The 22,143-nt window shown below is 60.0% G+C and overlaps 2 protein-coding genes across 2 annotated transcripts; both read left to right on the top strand.

The window, feature by feature from the left end:
- Positions 1-3,903: 3,903 nt before the first annotated feature.
- On the top strand, positions 3,904-7,821 carry LOC137363981 (RNA-binding protein 25-like; the record flags this gene model as incomplete). Its single annotated transcript, XM_068027470.1, has 5 exons — positions 3,904-4,019; positions 4,139-4,334; positions 5,962-6,048; positions 7,197-7,355; positions 7,747-7,821. Coding segments are annotated over exons 1-5 (633 nt in total), but the record flags the coding sequence as incomplete, so codon positions are not given.
- A 10,547-nt stretch (positions 7,822-18,368) lies between these two features.
- On the top strand, positions 18,369-20,341 carry LOC137363980 (probable splicing factor, arginine/serine-rich 6; the record flags this gene model as incomplete). The annotated part of the gene is made up of 2 exons (XM_068027469.1): positions 18,369-18,497; positions 20,309-20,341. Coding segments are annotated over 2 exons (162 nt in total), but the record flags the coding sequence as incomplete, so codon positions are not given.
- Between the last annotated feature and the right edge of the window lie 1,802 nt (positions 20,342-22,143).

Genomic DNA, 22,143 nt, shown 5'->3' with positions numbered 1-22,143 from the left:
GGCAGTACCCAGAATGGAACCCGGGTCGCTGGAGCTGTGAGGCTGCTTTTTTACACAGAGGGTGGTGAGTGCCTGGAACTTGCTGCCGGGGGAGGTGGTGGAAGCAGGTACAATAGCGATGTTTAAGAGGCATCTTGACAAATATATGAATAGGATGGGAATAGAGGGATACGGTCCCTGGAAGTGCAGAAGGTTTTAGTATAGGCAGGCATCATGATCGGCGCAGGCTTGGCGGGCCGAATGGCCTGTTCCTGTGCTGTACTGTTCTTTGTTTCTTTGTTGTTTATAAGTTTTAGAGGACCTCTTACTTTATGTCTGTAAACTAATTCGAAAGGACTGAAGCCTGTAGACTCATTCAGTGAGTCTCTGGTGGCGAATACAAGAAAGACTAACCACTGCGCCACTGGGAAGAAGGTGCAAGTCAGGCAGATCTGCTGGCTGATATGGAATCACCAGATGACAAATGGTAGAAGTCAAGTAATTATAGTAAGCTTAAGTGATCATCTGGCTGGGAGTCAGATATTTAATCTTTGTTAGGCCACCACAGCACAATATTTAATGAATCTATAAATTTCTTCAATTTAAAAAAAAATTACCTCTGATGTTTCAAGAGACTGAATTTCTCTTGGAAGTTCCACAGCGTGTCTGTTGAAGTAATCCATAGTGATTGCATTGTTCCAATAACTCAAATTGTTTTCAGGGTTTGATGTCTTCCTCTTTTTCTGCATACAGCACACTGTAAGTAAAACTGCTGTCAACAGGGAACAAAAGTTAATTTTATGTAAGAAAGCACCTTGTGCTGATGATGATACTATTTTACACCAGGCAGTCAGAACATTAAAAGACTCAAAGAGGACAAAAAGAGGCGTGTACTGCAGGCGAGAGAGCAACACAGCGAGAAAGAGAGCCCCAGCGAGAGAGCAAGAGAGAAAGAGCGAGCGAGAGCGAGAGAGCGAGAGCGAAGCAAGAGAGCGAAACGAGAGTGCGACCGTGAGAAAGGGAGAGCGCGAGAGAGAGCGCTAGCGAGCAAAATCACGAGCGAGAGCGTGAGAGAGCGCGAGCACAAGCAAGAGCGAGAGCAAAAGAGCGAGAGAGAGACAGCGAGAGTGAGAGAGAGATCGCGAGTGAGAGCCCGAGAGCAAGAGCACGAGCGAAAGAGCAAGAGCGAGAGTGAGAGCGCGAGCGACTGAGAAAGAGCGAGAGAGAGCCCGAGAGCAAAAGCAAGAGCGAGAGTGAGAGCGCAAGCGAGTGAGAAAGAGCGAGAGGGAGAGCGAGAGCAAGAGCGAGAATGCGAGCGAGTGAGAAAGAGCGAGTGAGAAAGAGCGAGTGAGAAAGAGCGAGAGAGAGAGAGCGAGAGAGAGAGAGCGAGAGAGAGGGAGCGAGGCAGCGAGAGCAAGAGCGAGAGCACGAGAGAGCGCGAGAGAGAGAGCACGAGAGAGAGAGCGCGAGAGAGAGAGCGCGAGAATGCGAGCGAGTGAGAAAGAGCGAGTGAGAAAGAGTGAGAGAGAGAGCGAGGCAGCAAGAGCAAGAGCGAGAGTGCGAGAGAGCACGAGAGAGAGAGCGCACGAGAGAGAGCGCAAGAGAGAGAGAGCGCGAGAGAGAGAGAGCGCGAGAGAGAGAGAGCGCGAGAGAGCGCTAGCGAGCAAAAGCGCGAGCGAGTGAGAAACAGCGAGAGCGAGCGAGAGAGAGATCGTGTGTGAGAGCCCGAGAGCGTGAGCAAGAAAGCGCGAGAGAGGGCCCGAGCGTGAGCGAGACAGGGCGAGCGTGAGAGCGCAAGCGTGAGCGAGAGAGCGTGAGTGAGAGAGCGAGAGCAACAGCTAGAGCGCGGGAGCGAGAGAGCGCGGGAGCGAGAGAGCGCGAGAGAGAAAGCGCGAGAGAGAAAGCGCGAGAGAGAGAGCGAGAGCGCGAGAGAGAGTGAGAGCGCGCAAGCGTGAGCAAGCACGCAAGAGGGCGAGAGAAAGAGCACGGGAGAGAGCGCGAGCGAGAGAGAGCGCGAGCGAGAGAGCGCAAGAGAGAGATAGCGCAAGAGAGAGGGAGCGCAAGAGAGAGGGAGCGCAAGAGAGAGGGAGCGCGAGCGAGAGACAGCGCGAGACCGCAAGAGAGTGCAAGAGCACGAGCGAGCGAGAGCAAGAGCACGAGAGAGAACGCGAGAGAGCGAGACAAACGAAAGAGAGCGAGAGCGCGACTGAGAGCGTGAGAGAGAGCGCGAGCGAGAGAGCGCGAGCGAGAGCGCGAGACAGCGCAAGAGAGAGCGCGAGAGAGCGCAAGAGAGAGCACAAGAGAGAGCGCGAGAGCGAGAGCGCGAGACAGCGAGAGCGCGAGCGAGAGCGAGCGAAAGAGAGCAAAAGTGCGTGAGAGAGAGAGCGCGAGACCGCAAGAGAGAGCAAGAGCGCGAGAGAGAACGCGAGAGCACGAGAGAGCGATACAAGCGAAAGAGAACGAGAGCGCGAGAGGGAGAGCGCATGAGAGAGAGCGCAAGAGAGAGAGCGCAAGAGAGAGAGCGCAAGAGAGAGAGCGCAAGAGAGAGAGCGCAAGAGAGAGAGCGCAAGAGAGAGAGCGCAAGAGAGAGAGCGCAAGAGAGAGAGCGCAAGAGAGAGTGCTAGCAAGCAAAAGCGCGAGCGAGAGCCCAACGAGCAAAAGCGCGAGTGAGAGCGAAAGAGTGAGAGCGAGAGAGAGAGAGCAAGAGCGAAAGCGCAAGAGTGAGAGCGAGAACGAGAATGAGAGAGAGAGAGAGAGAGAGAGTGAGAATGAGCGAGAGATCGCGAGTGAGAGCCCGAGAGCGCGAGCAAGAAATCGCGAGAGAGACCGTGAGAGAGATGCCCAAGGGTGAGAGAGCGCGAGCGTGAGGGAGAGAGCGCGAATGCAAGAGAAAGCGCGAGAGAGAGCGCGAGCGTGAGGGAGAGAACGTGAACGCGAGAGAGAGCGCGAGAGTGAGCGCGAGAGAGAGCGCGAGAGAGTGAGAGCACGAGAGCGCGAGAGAGAGCACGAGAGCGCGAGAGAGCGAGACAAGCGAAAGAGAGCAAGAGCCCCAGCGAGAGCGCGAGACTGAGAGAGAGAGCGAGACCGCGAGAGAGAGCCAGAGTGCGTGAGAGAGCGAGAGGGCGTGAGAGAACGAGAGCGTGTGAGAGAGCGAGAGAGGGAGCGAGAGCGAGAGAGGGAGCGAGAGCGAGAGATAGAGCGCGCGAGTGAGCGCGAGGTAGCAAGCTATAAAGCGAGAGAGCGAAAGAGAGCAAAAGAGAGCAATAGAGAGCGCGAGCGAGCGAAAGAGAGTGCGAGAGACCGAGAAAGCGAGAGCACGCAAGAGAGCGAGAGCGTGCGAGATTGCGAGAGGGAGCGAGCGAGAGTGAAAGAGAGCGCGAGAGCACGCGAGTGAGCGAATGAGAGCGTGAGAGTGCGAGTGAGCGAAAGGGAGTGCGAGTGAGCGAAAGAGAGTGCGAGTGAGCGAAAGAGAGTGCGAGTGAGCGAAAGAGAGTGTGAGTGAGCGAAAGAGTACGAAAGAGAGCGCGAGAGAGAGAGTGCAAGAGAGAGAGCACGAGAGAGACCACGAGAGAGAGCACGAGAGAGAGCACAAGAGAGAGCACGAGAGAGAGAGCGCAAGAGAGAGAGCGAGAGAGCGAGAGCACGCAAATGTGAGTAAGTGTGCAAGAGCGCGAGAGAAAGAGCGCGAGCGAGAGAGAGCGCGAGAGAGAGAGAGAGCGAGAGAGAGAGAGAGCACGAGAGAGAGCGCGAGAGAGAGCGCGAGAGAGAGCGCGAGAGAGAGAGAGCAAGAGTACGAGCGAGCCAGAGTGCGAGAGAGCAAGAGTGCGAGAGAGTGCGCAAGAGCGCGAGACTGTGAGAGAGAGCGAGAGTGCGAGAGAGAGCGAGAGCGCGTGAGAGAGCGAGAGAGCGCGAGACTGCAAGAGAATGCGAGACAGCGAGAGAGAGAGAGAGCGAGAGAGAGAGAGCGAGAGAGAGGGCGAGAGTGAACGAGAGCGAGCACGAGAAAGAGAGAGAGAGCAGGAGAGCGAGAGTGAGAGCGAGTGAATGCAAGAGAGCGCGAGAATGAGAGAGAGCTAGAGAGCGCGTGGGAGAGCGGGCGAAAGTGCGCGAGGCAGCGCAAGATTGAGAGCGCGAGACCACAAGAGAGCGCGACCGCTAGACAGCGCGACCGAGAGCGAGAGCGCAACCGAGAGCGAGAGCTCGACCGAGAGCGAGATCTCGACCGAGAGCGAGACAAGCGAAAGAGAGCGAGACAAGCGAAAGAGAGCGAGACAAGCGAAAGAGAGCGAGAGTGCGAGCGAGATCGCCAGACTGCGAGAGAGAGCAAGAGCGCGAGACAGCGAGAGCGCGAGAGAGCAAGAGCGCGAGAGAGAGCGAGAGAGGGAGCTTGAGAGAGGGAGCGCGACTGAGGGAGCGCAAGAGAGAGAGCGCGAGAGAGAGCGAAAGAGAGGGAGTGCGAGCGAGAGGGAGTGCGAGCGAGAGAGAGCAAGAGAGAGCGCGAGTGAGAGAGAGCGCGAGCGAGAGAGAGCGCGAGCGAGAGAGAGCGCGAGAGCGAGCGCGAGCGAGAGCGAGCGAAAGAGAGCGAAAGCGCATGAGAGAGAGAGCGCATGAGAGAGAGAGCGCGAGACCACAAGAGAGAGCAAGAGCATGAGCGAGCGACAACGTGAGAGAGCAAGAGCGCGAGAGAGAACGCGAGAGCACGAGAGAGCGAGAGTGCGAGAGGGAGAGCGCAAGAGAGAGAGCGAAAGAGAGCGCAAGTGTGCGAAAGAGAGCGCAAGAGAGCAAGAGAGAGCGAGAACGCGAGAACGAGAGAGCGCGCGACAGAGAACGCGAGAGAGAGCACTAGCGAGCAAAAGCGCGAGCGAGAGCCCAACGAGCAAAAGCGCGAGTGAGAGCGAAAGAGTGAGAGCGAGAGCAAGAGCGAAAGCGCAAGAGCGAGAGAGCGAGAGAGAGAGCGAGAGCGAGCGAGAGAGAGATCGCGAGTGAGAGCCTGAGAGCGCGAGCAAGAAAGCGCGAGAGAGAGCGCGAGAGAGATGCCCAAGGGTGAGAGAGCGCGAGCGTGAGGGAGAGAGCGCGAACGCGAGAGAAAGCGCAAGAGAGCGAGAGCGCAAGACCGCGAGAGAGAGCGCGAGCGTGAGGGAGATAACGCGAACGCGAGAGAGAGCGCGAGAGAGAGCGCAAGAGAGAGCGCGAGAGAGCGAGAGCACGAGAGCGCGAGAGAGCGAGAGCACGAGAGCGCGAGAGAGAGCACGAGAGCGCGAGAGAGCGAGACAAGCGTAAAAGAGCGAGAGCGCTAGCGAGAGCGCGAGACTGCGAGAGAGAGTGAGACCGCGAGAGAGCGAGAGAGGGAGCGAGAGCGAGAGAGAGAGCGCGCGAGGGAGCGCGAGGTAGCGAGCTATAAAGTGAGAGAACGAAAGAGAGCGCGAGAGAGCAAAAGAGAGCGCGAGCGAGCGAAAGAGAGCGCCAGAGACCGAGAAAGCGAGAGCACGCAAGAGAGCGAGAGCACGCGAGATTGGGAGAGGGAGCGAGCGAGAGCGAAAGAGAGCACGAGAGCATGTGAGTGAGCGAATGAGAGCGCGAGAGCGAAAGAGAGTGCGAGTGAGCGAAAGACAGTGCGAGTGAGTGAAAGAGTGCGAAAGAGAGTGCGCGAGAGAGCGCGCGAGAGAGCGCGCGAGAGAGAGCACGAGAGAGAGAGCGCGAGAGAGAGAGCGCGAGAGAGAGAGCGAGAGAGAGCACAAGAGAGAGCACGAGAGAGAGAGCACAAGAGAGAGAGCGAGAGCGAGAGAGCGAGAGCGTGCAAGCGTGAGTAAGTGTGCAAGAGCACGTGAGAAAGAGCGCGAGCGAGAGAGAGAGAGCGCAAGAGAGAGCGCGAGAGAGAGAGCGAGAGAGAGCGCGAGAGAGCGCGAGCGAGAGTGCAAGAGAGCAAGAGTGCGAGAGAGTGCGAGAGAGTGCGCAAGAGCGTGAGACTGCGAGAGAGAGCGAGAGAGAGAGCGCGAGAGAGAGCGCGAGAGAGAGCGAGAGCGCGAGAGAGAGCGAGAGCGCGAGAGAGAGCGAGAGCGCGTGAGAGAGCGAGAGCGCGCGAGAGAGCGAGAGCGCAAGACCGCGAGAGAGAGCGCGAGCGTGAGGGAGAGAGCGCGAATGCGAGAGAGAGCGCGAGAGAGAGCGCGAGAGAGAGAGCGCAAGAGAGAGAGCTCAAGAGAGAGAGCGCAAGAGAGAGAGCGCAAGAGAGAGAGCGCAAGAGACAGCGCGATAGAGAGCGCGAGAGAGAGCTCGAGAGAGAGCACGAGATAGAGCACGAGAGAGAGCACAAGAGAGAGCACGAGAGAGAGAGCACAAGGGAGAGAGCGAGAGCGAGAGAGCGAGAGCGCGCAAGCGTGAGTAAGTGTGCAAGAGCACGTGAGAAAGAGCGCGAGCGAGAGAGAGAGAGCGCAAGAGAGAGCGCGAGAGAGAGAGCGAGAGAGAGAGCGAGAGAGAGCGCAAGAGAGCGCGAGCGAGAGCGCAAGAGAGCGCGAGCGAGAGCGCAAGAGAGCAAGAGTGCGAGAGAGTGCGAGAGAGTGCGCGAGCGAGAGCGCAAGAGAGGAAGAGTGCGAGAGAGTGCGAGAGAGTGCGCGAGAGCGCGAGACTGCGAGAGAGAGCGAGAGCGAGAGCGCGAGAGAGAGCGCAAGCGAGAGCGCAAGAGAGCAAGAGTGCGAGAGAGTGCGAGAGAGTGCGCGAGAGCGCGAGACTGCGAGAGAGAGCGAGAGCGAGAGCGCGAGAGAGAGCGTGAGAGAGAGCGAGAGCGCGAGAGAGAGCGAGAGTGCGAGAGAGAGCGAGAGCGCGTGAGAGAGCGAGAGCGCAAGAGAGAGCGAGAGCGCGTGAGAGAGCGAGAGCGCGCGAGAGAGCGAGAGCGCAAGACCGCGAGAGAGAGCGCGAGCGTGAGGGAGAGAGCGCGAATGCGAGAGAGAGCGCGAACGCGAGAGAGAGCGCGAGAGAGAGCGCGAGAGAGAGAGCGCGAGAGAGAGAGCGCAAGAGAGAGAGCGCAAGAGAGAGAGCGCAAGAGAGAGAGCGCAAGAGACAGCGCGAGAGAGAGCGCGAGAGAGAGCACGAGAGAGAGCACGAGAGAGAGCACGAGAGAGAGCACGAGAGAGAGCACGAGAGAGAGAGCACAAGAGAGAGAGCGAGAGCGAGAGAGCGAGAGCGCGCAAGCGTGAGTAAGTGTGCAAGAGCACGTGAGAAAGAGCGCGAGCGAGAGAGAGAGAGCGCAAGAGAGAGCGCGAGAGAGAGAGCGAGAGAGAGAGAGCGAGAGAGAGCGCAAGAGAGCGCGAGCGAGAGCGCAAGAGAGCAAGAGTGCGAGAGAGTGCGAGAGAGTGCGCGAGCGAGAGCGCAAGAGAGGAAGAGTGCGAGAGAGTGCGAGAGAGTGCGCGAGAGCGCGAGACTGCGAGAGAGAGCGAGAGCGAGAGCGCGAGAGAGAGCGCAAGCGAGAGCGCAAGAGAGCAAGAGTGCGAGAGAGTGCGAGAGAGTGCGCGAGAGCGCGAGACTGCGAGAGAGAGCGAGAGCGAGAGCGCGAGAGAGAGCGTGAGAGAGAGCGAGAGCGCGAGAGAGAGCGAGAGTGCGAGAGAGAGCGAGAGCGCGTGAGAGAGCGAGAGCGCAAGAGAGAGCGAGAGCGCGTGAGAGAGCGAGAGCGCGCGAGAGAGCGAGAGCGCAAGACCGCGAGAGAGAGCGCGAGCGTGAGGGAGAGAGCGCGAATGCGAGAGAGAGCGCGAAAGCGAGAGAGAGCGCGAGAGAGAGCGCGAGAGAGAGAGCGCGAGAGAGAGAGCGCAAGAGAGAGAGCGCAAGAGAGAGAGCGCAAGAGAGAGAGCGCAAGAGACAGCGCGAGAGAGAGCGCGAGAGAGAGCACGAGAGAGAGCACGAGAGAGAGCACGAGAGAGAGCACGAGAGAGAGAGCACAAGAGAGAGAGCGAGAGCGAGAGAGCGAGAGCGCGCAAGCGTGAGTAAGTGTGCAAGAGCACGTGAGAAAGAGCGCGAGCGAGAGAGAGAGAGCGCAAGAGAGAGCGCGAGAGAGAGAGCGAGAGAGAGAGAGCGAGAGAGAGCGCAAGAGAGCGCGAGCGAGAGCGCAAGAGAGCAAGAGTGCGAGAGAGTGCGAGAGAGTGCGCGAGCGAGAGCGCAAGAGAGGAAGAGTGCGAGAGAGTGCGAGAGAGTGCGCGAGAGCGCGAGACTGCGAGAGAGAGCGAGAGCGAGAGCGCGAGAGAGAGCGCGAGCGAGAGCGCAAGAGAGCAAGAGTGCGAGAGAGTGCGAGAGAGAGCGCGAGAGCGCGAGACTGCGAGAGAGAGCGAGAGCGAGAGCGCGAGAGAGAGCGTGAGAGAGAGCGAGAGCGCGAGAGAGAGCGAGAGCGCGAGAGAGAGCGAGAGCGCGTGAGAGAGCGAGAGCGCGTGAGAGAGCGAGAGCGCGTGAGACTGCGAGAGCGCATGAGAGAGCGAGAGAGAGAGAGAGCGAGAGAGAGAGCGAGAGAGAGAGCAAGAGCGAACGAGAGCGAGCACGAGAGAGAGAGAGAGAGCAGGAGAGCGAGAGTGAGAGCGAGTGAACGCAGGAGAGCACGAGAATGAAAGAGAGCTAGAGAGCGCGAGAGCGCATGGGAGAGCGGGCGAAAGTGCAATTTTGAGAGCGCGAGACTGCAAGAGAGCGCAACCACTAGACAGCACGACCGAGAGCGAGAGCGCGACCGAGAGCGAGAGCGCGACCGAGAGCGAGAGCGCGACCGAGAGCGAGAGCGCGACCGAGAGCGAGAACTCGACCGAGAGCGAGAACTCGGCCGAGAGCGAGAACTCGGCCGAGAGCGAGACAAGCGAAAGAGAGCGAGAGCACGAGAGGGAGAGCGCAAGAGAGAGAGCGCAAGAGAGAGAGAGCGCAAGAGAAAGTGCACAAGAGAAAGAGCGCAAGAGAGAGAACGAAAGAGAGAGAGCAAAAGAGAGCGCAAGTGAGCGAAAGAGAGCGCGAGAGAGCAAGAGACCGAGAGAGCGAGAAAGCGAGAGAGCGAGAAAGCGAGAACGGGAGAGCGAGCGACAGAGAGCGCGAGAGAGAGCGCTAGCGAGCAAAAGCGCTAGCGAGATCCCAACGAGCAAAAGCGCGAGTGAGAGCGAAAGAGCGAGAGCAAGAGCGAGAGCAAGAGCGAAAGCGCAAGAGCGAGAGAGTGAGAGCGAGAGCAAGAGAGAGCGAGACCGAGCGTGAGAGAGATCGCGAGTGACTGCCCGAGAGCGGGAGCAGGAAAGCGCGGGAGAGAGCGCGAGAGAGAGCGGAGAGAGGGCCCAAGAGCGAGAGAGCACGAGCGTGATAGACAGAGGGCGAGCGCCTGAGCGAGAGAGGGCGAGCGCCAGAGCGAGAGAGCGCGAGAGAGAGAGCGCGAGAGAGAGAGCACGAGAGAGAGAGCACGAGAGAGAGAGCGCGAGAGAGAGAGCACGAGAGAGAGAGCACGAGAGAGAGAGCGCGAGAGAGAGAGCGCGAGAGAGAGAGCGCGAAAGAGAGAGCACGAGAGAGAGAGCACGAGAGAGAGAGCGCGAGAGAGAGAGCGCGAGAGAGAGAGCGCGAGAGAGAGAGCGCGAGAGAGAGAGCGCGAGAGAGAGAGCGCGAGAGAGCAAAAGTGTGAGCGAGAGCGAAAGAGCGAGAGAGTGAGAGCGAGAGCATGAGAGAGCAAGAGAGAGATCACGAGAGAGAGAGGGAGCGTGAGGGAGCGAGCAAGAGAGCGAGACGAGCAAAAGAGAGAGAGCGAGAGAAAGATAGCACGAGAAGGAGCCAGAGCGCGACAGGGAGTGAGAGCACAACAGGGAGCGAGAGCACAAAAAACTGGGAGAGTGTGAAGAGAGAGCGGGAGAGGGCGGGAGAGAGCAGGAGAGAGCGGGAGAGAGCGAGCGCGGGAGAGAGCTCGAGAGCGAGCGAGAGATAGCAAGCGCGCGCGAGAGAGAGAGGGAGCGCGAGGGAGCGAGCAAGAGAGCGAGAGAGCGAAAGAGAGCACGAGAGAGCACGAGAGAGCGAAAGAGGGCGCGGGTGAGCGAAAGAGAGCGCGAGAGAGCGAGAACGAGAGTGCGCGTGAGAGAGCGAGAACGCGAGAGAGAGAGCATGCGAGAGCGCGCGAGAGAGCACGCAAGAGAGGGAGAGGGCAAGAGAGGGAGAGGGCGAGAGAGCGAATAGCGCAAGAGAGGCGAGAGAGAGCGAGACGAGCGAGAGAGAGCGAGATGAGCGAAAGAGTGATGGAGCGCGAGAGAGCAACAGCGCAAGAGAGCAAGAGCACATGAGAGAGTGAGAGCGAGACCACAAGAGAGCGAGACCGCGACCGAGAGCGAGAGCACGACCGAGAGCGAGAGCACGACCGAGTGCGAGAGCACAACCGAGAGCGAGAGCACGACCGAGAGCGCGAGAGAGCAAGAGCGCGAGCGCGAGAGAGCAAGAGCGCGAGCGCGAGAGAGCAAGAGCGCGAGCGCGAGAGGGGTGAGACCGGCGAGAGGGGCGAGAGCATGGGAGAGCGTGAGTGAGAGAGCGAGTGATAGCGCGAGTGAGAGCACGAGTGAGAGCGTGAGTGAGAGCGCGAGTGAGAGCGCGAGTGAGAGCACGAGTGAGAGCGCGAGAGAGAGAGAGCGCGAGTGGGAGCGCGAGACCGCAAGAGAGAGCAAGAGCACGAGAGTGCGACAGAGCGCGAGAGAGAGTGAGAGAGAGCGAGAGAGAGCAAGAGAGAGCGAGACGAGCAAAAGAGTGCTGGAGCGCGAGAGAGCAAGAGCGCGCGAGAGAGAGAGAGCGACACCACAAGAGAGTGAGACCGAGAGCGAGAGCACGACCGAGAGTGCGAGAGAGCAAGAGCGCAAGCGAGAGCGCGAGCGCGAGAGGGGTGAGAGCGGCGAGAGAGGCGAGAGGGGCGAGAGCGCGAGTGAGAGCGCGAGTGAGAGCGCGAGTGAGAGCGCGAGTGAGAGCGCGAGTGAGAGCGAGAGAGCGCGAGAGAGCGCGACCGAGAGCGACCGATAGCGAAAGCGCGAGAGAGAGAGTGAGACCGCAAGAGAGTGCGACCACAAGAGAGCGAGAGCGCGACCGAGAGCGAGAGAGCGAGAGCGCGACCGAGAGCGAGAGCGCGAGAGCACGAGCGAGAGCGCGCGAGAGAGACAGCGCACCAGAGAGAGAGAACGCGAGAGAGAGAACGCGAGAGAGAGAACGCGAGAGAGAGAGCGCGAGAGAGAGAGCGCGAGAGCGAGCCAAAGAGAGCGCGAGAGAGCGAAAGAGAGCGCGAGAGAGTGAGAACGCAAGAGCGAGAGAGGCGAGAGCGCGAGTGAGAGCGAGATGAGCGAAAGAGAGCGATAGCGCGAGAGAGCAGGAGCATGAGAGAGCAAGAGAGCGCGAAAGAGAGCGACCGAGAGCAAAAGCGCGAGAGAGAGAGAGCGAGACCGCAAGAGAGCGCGACCACAAGAGAGCGAGAGCGCCACCGAGAGCGCCGAGAGCGCGAGACAGCGAGAGCGCGAGACAGCGAGAGCGCGAGAGAGAGGGAGCGCGAGAGAGAGGGAGCGCGAGAGAGAGGGAGCGCGAGAGAGAGAGCGCGAGAGAGAGAGAGCGCGAGAGAGCAAAAGTGCGCGCGAGAGTGAAAGAGCGAGAGAGTGAGAGCGAGAGCACGAGAGAGCAAGAGAGAGATCACGAGAGAGAGAGGGAGCGCAAGGGAGCGAATAGCGCAAGAGAGGCGAGAGCGCGGGAGTGCGCGCGAGAGCGCGAGAGAGCAGGAGCGTGAGAGAGCAAGAGAGCGCGAAAGAGAGCGACCGAGAGCGAAAGCGCGAGAGAGAGACGGCGAGACTGCAAGAGAGCGCGACCACAAGAGAGCGAGAGTGCCACCGAGAGCGCCGAGAGCGCAAGACAGCGAGAGCGCGAGAGAGAGGGAGCGCGAGAGAGAGAGAGCGCGAGAGAGAGAGAGCGCGCAAGAGAGAAAGCGCGCAAGAGAGTGAGCACGCAAGAGAGAGCGCGTGAGAGAGAGAGCGCATGAGAGAGAGAGCGCGTGAGAGAGAGAGCGCGAGAGAGAGAGCGCGAGAGAGCAAAAGTGCGCGCGAGAGCGAAAGAGCGAGAGAGTGAGAGCGAGAGAGCGAGAACGCGAGAGCGCGAGAGAGATCACGAGAGAGAGAGCACGCGAGAGAGGGAGAGCACGAGCGAGCGAATAGCGCAAGAGAGGCGAGACAGGCGAGAGCGCGGGAGTGCGTGGGAGAGCGCGAGTGAGAGCGACAAAGCACGAGAGAGCACGGGAGAGCACGCTAGAGCGCGAGAGAGCTCGAGAGAGAGCGAGAGAGAGCGAGAGAGAGCGAGAGAGAGCGAGAGAGAGCGAGGCGAGCAAAAGAGAGCTGGAGCGCGAGAGAGCAACAGCGCGAGAGAGCAAGAGCGCGTGAGAGAGAGAGAGCGAGACCACAAGAGAGCGAGACCACAAGAGAGCGAGACCACAAGAGAGCGAGACCACAAGAGAGCGAGACCACAAGAGAGCGAGAGCACGACCGAGAGCGAGAGCGAGAGCACGACCGAGAGCGCGAGAGAGCAAGAGCGCGAGCGAGAGCACGAGCGCGAGAGGGGTGAGAGCAGCAAGAGAGGCGAGAGGGGCGAGAGCACGGGAGAGCGCGAGTGAGAGCGCGAGAGCGCGAGTGAGAGCGCGAGAGCGCGAGAGAGTAAGAGAGCATGAGAGAGAGCGACCGAGAGCGAAATCGCAAGAGAGAGAGCGAGAGAGAGCGCGAGAGAGAGCGCGAGAGAGAGAGAGAGAGCAAGACGAGTGAAAGAGAGCTAGAGCGCGAGAGAGCAGGAGCGCGAGAGCGCGAGAGAGCAAGAGAGCGCTAAAGAGAGCGACCGAGAGTGAAAGCGCGAGAGAGAGAGCGACACTGCAAGAGAGCGCGACCACAAGAGAGCGAGAGCGCCACCGCGAGCGAGAGCGAGAGCACGACCGAGCGCGAGAGCGCGAGCAAGAGCGCGCGAGAGAGACAGCGCACCAGAAAGAGAGAACGTGAGAGAGAGAATTCGAGAGAGAGAGCACGAGAGAGAGAGCGAGAGCGAGCCAAAGAGAGCGAGAGAGAGCGAAAGAGAGCAAAAGAGAGCGAAAGAGAGCGCGAGAGAGCGAGAACGCAAGAGCGAGAGAGGCGAGAGCGCGAGAGAGGCGAGATCGCGAGAGAGGCGAGAGCGCTAGAGAGGCGAGAGCGCTAGAGAGAGGGAGCGCGAGAGAGAGGGAGTGCGAGAGAGAGGGAGCGCGAGAGAGAGGGAGTGCGAGAGAGAGGGAGTGCGAGAGAGAGGGAGCGCGAGAGAGAGACAGCGCGCAAGAGAGAGAGCGCGAGAGAGCAAAAGTGCGAGCGAGAGCGAAAGAGCGAGAGAATGAGAACGAGAGCACGAGAGAGCAAGAGAGAGATCACAAGAGGGAGAGGGAGCGCGAGGGAGCGAGCAAGAGAGCAAGACGAGCAAAAGAGAGAGAGCGAGAGAAAGATAGCACGAGAAGGAGCGAGAGCGCGACAGGGAGCGAGAGCACGACAGGGAGTGAGAGCACGACAGGGAGCGAGAGCACGACAGGGAGCGAGAGCACGACAGGGAGCGAGAGTGCAAAAAACTGGGAGAGTGCGAAGAGAGAGCGGGAGAGAGCGAGCGCAGGAGAGAGCTCGAGAGCGAGTGAGAGAGAGAGAGCGAGTGAGAGAGAGAGAGCGTGCGACAGAGAGAGAGAGCGCGTGAGAGAGAGAGAGAGAGCGCGAGAGAGAGAGGGAGCGCGAGGGAGCGAGCAAGAGAGCGAGAGCACGAGAGAGCGCGAGAGAGCGCGAGTGCGCGCGAGTGAGCGAAAGAGGGTGCAAGTGAGCGAAAGAGAGCGCAAGAGAGCGAGAACGAGAGTGCGCGCGTGAGTGCGAGAAAGCGAGAGACAGAGCACGAGAGAGCATGAGACAGCACGAGAGAGAGAGCGCGCGAGAGAGAGACAACGCGCGAGAGAGAGACAACGCGTGAGAGAGAGACAACGCGCGAGAGAGAGACAACACGCGAGAGAGAGACAACGCGCGAGAGAGAGACAACGCGCGAGAGAGAGACAACGCGCGAGAGAGAGAGAGTGGGAGAGCGAGAGAGAGCGCGAGAGAGTGAGACAGAGCGAAAGAGAGTGAGACAAGCGAAAGAGAGCTAGAGCGCGAGAGAGCTAGAGCGCGAGAGAGCAAGAGCGCGAGAGAGCAAGAGCGCGAGAGAGCAAGAGCGCGAGAGAGCGAGCGCATGACCGATAGCGCGAGAGAGCAAGAGCTGGAGCGAGAGCGCGAGAGAGTGCGAGAGAGCGCGACAGAGAGCGAAAGCGACAGAGAGCGAGAGAAAGATAGCAAGAGAGGGAGCGAGAGCGCGAGAGGGAGCGAGAGCGCGAGAGGGAGCGAGAGCGCGAGAGGGAGCGAGAGCGCGAGAGGGAGCGAGAGCGCGAGAGGGAGCGAGAGCGCGACAGGGAGCGAGAGCGCAAAAAACTGTGAGAGAGCGAGAGAGAGCGCGAGAGTGGGAGAGAGCGCGAGATAGCGAGAGCGCGAGACAGAGAGAGCGCGAGACAGAGAGAGCGCGAGACAGAGAGAGCGCGAGACAGAGAGAGCGCGAGACAGAGAGAGCGCGAGACAGAGAGAGCGCGAGACAGAGAGAGCGCGAGACAGTGTGAAAGCGAGACAGTGTGAAAGCGAGACAGTGTGAAAGCGAGACAGCGTGAGCGAGAGCAAGATAGCGAGAGCGTGAGACAGCGAGAGCGAGAGAGCAAAAGCGAGAGCGAGAGAGGCGAGAGAGAGCGCGCGAGAGAGAGAGCACGAGAGAGAGAGTGCAAACGAGAGAGCAAGTGAGAGAGCGAGAGCGCGAGAGAGAGAGAGCACGAGAAAGCGAGAGCGCGAGAAAGCGAGAGCGCGAGAAAGCGTGAGTGCGAGAAAGCGAGAGACAGAGCACGAGAGAGCATGAGACAGCACGAGAGAGAGCGCGAGAGAGAGCGCGAGAGCGCGAGTGAGCGCGAATGAGCGAAAGAGGGTGCAAGAGAGCGAGAACGAGAGTGCGTGCGAGAGAGCGAGCACGCGAGAGCACGCGAGAGAGAGAGCACGCGAGAGAGGGAGAGCACGAGAGAGCGAATAGCGCAAGAGAGGCGAGAGAGGCGAGAGCGCGGGAGAGCGCGAGAGAGAGCGCGAGAGAGAGCGCGAGAGAGAGCGCGAAAGAGAGCGCGAGAGAGAGCGCGAAAGAGAGCGCGAGAGAGAGCGCGAAAGAGAGCGCGAAAGAGAGCACGAGAGAGTGCGCGAGAGAGAGAGAGAGAGCGAGTGAGAGAGCGAGAGCGCGAGAGAGAGAGCGAGAGAGCGAGAGAGAGCGCGAGAGAGAGCGCGAGAGAGCGAGAGAGAGCGCGAGAGAGCGAGAGAGAGAGAGAGAGAGCGAGAGAGAGCGAGAGAAGGCGAAAGTGAGAGAGAGCGAAAGCGACAGAGAGTGAGACGAGCGTAAGAGAGAGCGCGAGAGAGAGAGCGTGTGAGAGAGAGAGAGAGTGCAAATGAGAAAGCAAGTGAGAGAGCGAGAGCGCGAGAGAGCGAGAGCGCGAGAAAGTGAGAGCGCGAGAGAGCGAGAGCGCGAGAAATCGAGAGACACAGCGCGAGAGAGCGCGAGAGAGAGAGAGCGCGAGAGAGAGAGAGCGCGAGAGAGCGAGAGCGTGAGAGAGAGAGCGAGAGAGCGAGAGAGAGCGAGAGAGAGCGAGAGAGAGCGAGAGAGAGTGAGAGAGAGCGAAAGTGACAGAGAGCGAGACGAGCATAAGAGAGAGCGCGAGAGAGAGAGCGCACGAGAGAGAGAGAGAGTGCGAACGAGAGAGCAATTGAGAGAGCGAGAGCGCGAGAAAGCGAGAGCGCGAGAAAGCGAGAGCGCGAGAAAGCAAGAGCGCGAGAAAGCGAGAGCGCGAGAAAGCGAGAGACACAGCGCGAGAGAGCGTGAGAGAGAGAGCGCGAGAGAGAGAGCACGAGAGAGAGAGCGCGAGAGAGAGAGAGAGCGCGAGAGAGAGAGAGCGCGAGAGAGAGAGAGCACGAGAGAGCGAGAGCGCGAGAAAGCGAGAGCGCGAGAAAGCGTGAGTGCGAGAAAGCGAGAGACAGAGCACGAGAGAGCGTGAGACAGCACGAGAGAGAGCGCGAGAGAGAGCGCGAGAGAGAGCGTGAGAGAGAGAGCGCGAGAGAGAGAGCGCGAGAGAGAGCGCGAGAGAGAGCGCGAGAGAGAGCGCGAGAGAGAGCGCGAAAGAGAGCGCGAAAGAGAGCGCGAAAGAGAGCGCGAAAGAGTGCGCGAGAGAGAGAGAGAGAGCGAGTGAGAGAGCGAGAGCGCGAGAGAGAGAGCGAGAGAGCGAGAGAGAGCGCGAGAGAGCGAGAGAGAGCGCGAGAGAGCGAGAGAGAGCGCAAGAGAGCGAGAGAGAGAGAGAGAGCGAGAGAGAGCGAGAGAGGACGAAAGTGAGAGAGAGCGAAAGCGACAGAGAGTGAGACGAGCGTAAGAGAGAGCGCGAGAGAGAGAGCGTGTGAGAGAGAGAGAGAGTGCGAATGAGAAAGCAAGTGAGAGAGCGTGAGCGCGAGAGAGCGAGAGCGCGAGAAAGCGAGAGCGCGAGAAAGCGAGAGCGCGAGAAAGCAAGAGCGTGAGAAAGCAAGAGCATGAGAAAGCGAGAGACACAGCGCGAGAGAGAGAGAGCGCGAGAGAGAGAGAGCGCGAGAGAGCGAGAGCGTGAGAGAGAGAGCGAGAGAGCGAGAGAGCGTGAGAGAGCGAGAGAGAAAGCGGGAGAGAGCGAGAGAGGGCGAAAGTGAGAGAGAGCGAATGTGACAGAGAGCGAGACGAGCGTAAGAGAGAGCGCGAGAGAGAGAGCGCACGAGAGAGAGAGAGAGTGCGAACGAGAGAGCAAGTGAGAGAGCGAGAGCGCGAGAGAGAGAGAGCACGAGAAAGCGAGAGCGCGAGAAAGCGAGAGCGCGAGAAAGCGTGAGTGCGAGAAAGCGAGAGACAGAGCACGATAGAGCATGAGACAGCACGAGAGAGAGCGCGAGAGAGAGCGCGAGAGCGCGAGTGAGCGCGAATGAGCGAAAGAGGGTGCAAGAGAGCGAGAACGAGAGTGCGTGCGAGAGAGCGAGCACGCGAGAGCACGCGAGAGAGAGAGCACGCGAGAGAGGGAGAGCACGAGAGAGCGAATAGCGCAAGAGAGGCGAGAGAGGCGAGAGCGCGGGAGAGCGCGAGAGAGAGCGCGAGAGAGAGCGCGAGAGAGAGCGCGAAAGAGAGCGCGAGAGAGAGCGCGAAAGAGAGCGCGAGAGAGAGCGCGAAAGAGAGCGCGAAAGAGAGCACGAGAGAGTGCACGAGAGAGAGAGAGAGAGCGAGTGAGAGAGCGAGAGCGCGAGAGAGAGAGCGAGAGAGCGAGAGAGAGCGCGAGAGAGAGCGCGAGAGAGCGAGAGAGTGCGCGAGAGAGCGAGAGAGAGAGAGAGAGAGCGAGAGAGAGCGAGAGAAGGCGAAAGTGAGAGAGAGCGAAAGCGACAGAGAGTGAGACGAGCGTAAGAGAGAGCGCGAGAGAGAGAGCGTGTGAGAGAGAGAGAGAGTGCAAATGAGAAAGCAAGTGAGAGAGCGAGAGCGCGAGAGAGCGAGAGCGCGAGAAAGTGAGAGCGCGAGAGAGCGAGAGCGCGAGAAAGCGAGAGCGCGAGAAAGCGAGAGCGCGAGAAATCGAGAGACACAGCGCGAGAGAGCGCGAGAGAGAGAGAGCGCGAGAGAGAGAGAGCGCGAGAGAGCGAGAGCATGAGAGAGAGAGCGAGAGAGCGAGAGAGAGCGAGAGAGAGCGAGAGAGAGCGAGAGAGAGTGAGAGAGAGCGAAAGTGACAGAGAGCGAGACGAGCATAAGAGAGAGCGCGAGAGAGAGAGCGCACGAGAGAGAGAGAGAGTGCGAACGAGAGAGCAATTGAGAGAGCGAGAGCGCGAGAAAGCGAGAGCGCGAGAAAGCGAGAGCGCGAGAAAGCAAGAGCGCGAGAAAGCGAGAGCGCGAGAAAGCGAGAGACACAGCGCGAGAGAGCGTGAGAGAGAGAGCGCGAGAGAGAGAGCACGAGAGAGAGAGCGCGAGAGAGAGAGAGAGCGCGAGAGAGAGAGAGAGCGCGAGAGAGAGAGAGCACGAGAGAGCGAGAGCGCGAGAAAGCGAGAGCGCGAGAAAGCGTGAGTGCGAGAAAGCGAGAGACAGAGCACGAGAGAGCGTGAGACAGCACGAGAGAGAGCGCGAGAGAGAGCGCGAGAGAGAGCGTGAGAGAGAGAGCGCGAGAGAGAGAGCGCGAGAGAGAGCGCGAGAGAGAGCGCGAGAGAGAGCGCGAGAGAGAGCGCGAAAGAGAGCGCGAAAGAGAGCGCGAAAGAGAGCGCGAAAGAGTGCGCGAGAGAGAGAGAGAGAGCGAGTGAGAGAGCGAGAGCGCGAGAGAGAGAGCGAGAGAGCGAGAGAGAGCGCGAGAGAGCGAGAGAGAGCGCGAGAGAGCGAGAGAGAGCGCGAGAGAGCGAGAGAGAGCGCAAGAGAGCGAGAGAGAGAGAGAGAGCGAGAGAGAGCGAGAGAGGACGAAAGTGAGAGAGAGCGAAAGCGACAGAGAGTGAGACGAGCGTAAGAGAGAGCGCGAGAGAGAGAGCGTGTGAGAGAGAGAGAGAGTGCGAATGAGAAAGCAAGTGAGAGAGCGTGAGCGCGAGAGAGCGAGAGCACGAGAAAGCGAGAGCGCGAGAAAGCGAGAGCGCGAGAAAGCAAGAGCGTGAGAAAGCAAGAGCGTGAGAAAGCGAGAGACACAGCGCGAGAGAGCGCGAGAGAGAGAGAGCGCGAGAGAGAGAGAGCGCGAGAGAGCGAGAGCGTGAGAGCGAGAGAGCGTGAGAGAGCGAGAGAGAAAGCGGGAGAGAGCGAGAGAGGGCGAAAGTGAGAGAGAGCGAATGTGACAGAGAGCGAGACGAGCGTAAGAGAGAGCGCGAGAGAGAGAGCGCACGAGAGAGAGAGAGAGTGCGAACGAGAGAGCAAGTGAGAGAGCGAGAGCGCGAGAGAGAGAGAGCACGAGAAAGCGAGAGTGCGAGAAAGCGAGAGCGCGAGAAAGCGTGAGCGCGAGAAAGCGTGAGTGCGAGAAAGCGAGAGACAGAGCACGAGAGAGCGTGAGACAGCACGAGAGAGAGCGCGAGAGAGAGCGCGAGAGAGAGCGCGAGAGAGAGCGCGAGAGAGAGCACGAGAGAGAGAGCGCGAGAGAGAGCGCGAGAGAGAGCGCGAAAGAGAGCGCGAGAGAGAGCGCGAAAGAGAGCGCGAGAGAGTGCGCGAGAGAGAGAGAAAGAGCGAGTGAGAGAGCGAGAGCGCGAGAGAGAGAGCGAGAGAGCGAGAGAGAGCACGAGAGAGCGAGAGAGAGCGCGAGAGAGCGAGAGAGAGAGAGAGAGAGAGAGAGAGAGAGCGAGAGAGAGCGAGAGAAGGCGAAAGTGAGAGAGAGCGAAAGCGACAGAGAGCGAGACGAGCGTAAGAGAGAGCGCGAGAGAGAGAGCGTGTGAGAGAGAGAGAGAGTGCAAATGAGAAAGCAAGTGAGAGAGCGAGAGCGCGCGAGAGAGAGAGCATGAGAGAGAGAGTGCAAACGAGAGAGCAAGTGAGAGAGCGAGAGCGCGAGAGAGAGAGAGCACGAGAAAGCGAGAGTGCGAGAAAGCGAGAGCGCGAGAAAGCGTGAGTGCGAGAAAGCGAGAGACAGAGCACGAGAGAGCGTGAGACAGCACGAGAGAGAGCGCGAGAGAGAGCACGAGAGAGAGCGCGAAAGAGAGCGCGAGAGAGAGCGCGAAAGAGAGCGCGAGAGAGAGCGCGAAAGAGAGCGCGAGAGAGTGCGCGAGAGAGAGAGAAAGAGCGAGTGAGAGAGCGAGAGCGCGAGAGAGAGAGCGAGAGAGCGAGAGAGAGCGCGAGAGAGCGAGAGAGAGCGCGAGAGAGCGCGAGAGAGCGAGAGAGAGAGAGAGAGAGAGCGAGAGAGAGCGAGAGAAGGCGAAAGTGAGAGAGAGCGAAAGCGACAGAGAGCGAGACGAGCGTAAGAGAGAGCGCGAGAGAGAGAGCGTGTGAGAGAGAGAGAGAGTGCAAATGAGAAAGCAAGTGAGAGAGCGAGAGCGCGAGAGAGCGAGAGCACGAGAAAGCGAGAGCGCGAGAAAGCGAGAGCGCGAGAAAGCGAGAGCGCGAGAAAGCGAGAGACACAGCGCGAGAGAGCGCGAGAGAGAGAGAGCGCGAGAGAGAGAGAGCGCGAGAGAGAGAGAGCGCGAGAGAGAGAGAGCGCGAGAGAGAGAGAGCGCGAGAGAGAGAGAGCGCGAGAGAGAGAGCGAGAGAGCGAGAGAGAGCGAGAGAGAGCGAGAGAGAGCGAGAGAGGGCGAAAGTGAGAGAGAGCGAAAGTGACAGAGAGCGAGACGAGCATAAGAGAGAGCGCGAGAGAGAGAGCGCACGAGAGAGAGAGAGAGTGCGAACGAGAGAGCAAGTGAGAGAGCGAGAGCGCGAGAAAGCGAGAGCGCGAGAAAGCGAGAGCGCGAGTAAGCGAGAGCGCGAGTAAGCGAGAGCGCGAGTAAGCGAGAGACACAGCGCGAGAGAGCGTGAGAGAGAGAGCGCGAGAGAGAGAGCGCGAGAGAGAGAGCACGAGAGAGAGAGCACGAGAGAGAGAGCGCGAGAGAGAGAGAGCGCGAGAGAGAGAGAGAGCGCGAGAGAGAGAGAGAGCGCGAGAGAGAGAGAGAGCGCGAGAGAGAGAGAGCACGAGAGAGCGAGAGCGCGAGAAAGCGAGAGCGCGAGAAAGCGTGAGTGCGAGAAAGAGAGAGACAGAGCACGAGAGAGCGTGAGACAGCACGAGAGAGAGCGCGAGAGAGAGCGCGAGAGAGAGAGCGCGAGAGAGAGAGCGCGAGAGAGAGAGCGCGAGAGAGAGCGCGAGAGAGAGCGCGAGAGAGAGCGCGAGAGAGAGCGCGAAAGAGAGCGCGAAAGAGAGCGCGAAAGAGAGCGCGAAAGAGAGCGCGAAAGAGAGCGCGAGAGAGTGCGCGAGAGAGAGAGAGAGAGCGAGTGAGAGAGCGAGAGCGCGAGAGAGAGAGCGCGAGAGCGAGAGAGAGCGCGAGAGAGCGAGAGAGAGCGCGAGAGAGCGAGAGAGAGAGAGAGAGCGAGAGAGAGCGAGAGAGGACGAAAGTGAGAGAGAGCGAAAGCGACAGAGAGTGAGACGAGCGTAAGAGAGAGCGCGAGAGAGAGAGCGTGTGAGAGAGAGAGAGAGTGCGAATGAGAAAGCAAGTGAGAGAGCGTGAGCGCGAGAGAGCGAGAGCACGAGAAAGCGAGAGCGCGAGAAAGCGAGAGCGCGAGAAAGCGAGAGCGTGAGAAAGCGAGAGCGTGAGAAAGCGAGAGACACAGCGCGAGAGAGCGCGAGAGAGAGAGAGAGCGCGAGAGAGAGAGAGCGCGAGAGAGCGAGAGCGTGAGAGAGAGAGCGAGAGAGCGAGAGAGAGTGAGAGAGCGAGAGAGAGAGCGAGAGAGAGCGAGAGAGGGCGAAAGTGAGAGAGAGCGAATGTGACAGAGAGCGAGACGAGCGTAAGAGAGAGCGCGAGAGAGAGAGCGCACGAGAGAGAGAGAGTGCGAACGAGAGAGCAAGTGAGAGAGCGAGAGCGCGAGAAAGCGAGAGCGCGAGAAAGCGAGAGCGCGAGAAAGCGAGAGCCACAGCGCGAGAGAGCATGAGAGAGAGAGCGCGAGAGAGAGAGAGAGCGCGAGAGAGAGAGAGAGCACGAGAGAGAGAGAGAGCGCGAGAGAGAGAGAGCACGAGAGAGAGAGAGCGCGAGAGAGAGAGAGAGCGCGAGAGAGAGAACGCGAGAACGCGAGAGAGAGAACGCGAGAACGCGAGAGAGAGAACGCGACAACGCGAGAGAGCGAGAAAGCGCGAGAGAGCGCGAGAGTGAGAGAGAGCGAAAGCGACAGAGAGCAAGACGAGCGTAAGAGAGAGAACGAGAGAAAGATAGCGTGAGAGAGAACGAGAACGCGACAGGGAGCGAGAACGTGACGGAGCGAGAGCGCGAGACAGCAAAAGCGCGAGAGAGCGAGAGAGAGCAAGAGCACGAGAGAGCGTGAGCGAGAGAGAGCGTGAGCGAGAGAGAGCGCGAGAGAGAGAGAGCGCAAGAGAGAGAGAGCGCAAGAGAGAGAGAGCGCAAGAGAGAGCGCGAGCGAGAGAGAGCGCGAGCGAGAGAGAGCGCGAGCGAGAGAGAGCGCGAGAGA

The sequence above is a fragment of the Heterodontus francisci genome, unplaced genomic scaffold (genome assembly GCF_036365525.1).
Source record: "Heterodontus francisci isolate sHetFra1 unplaced genomic scaffold, sHetFra1.hap1 HAP1_SCAFFOLD_1144, whole genome shotgun sequence".
Lineage (NCBI taxonomy): Eukaryota > Metazoa > Chordata > Chondrichthyes > Heterodontiformes > Heterodontidae > Heterodontus > Heterodontus francisci.
This window is presented reverse-complemented; position numbering and strand designations above follow the sequence as displayed.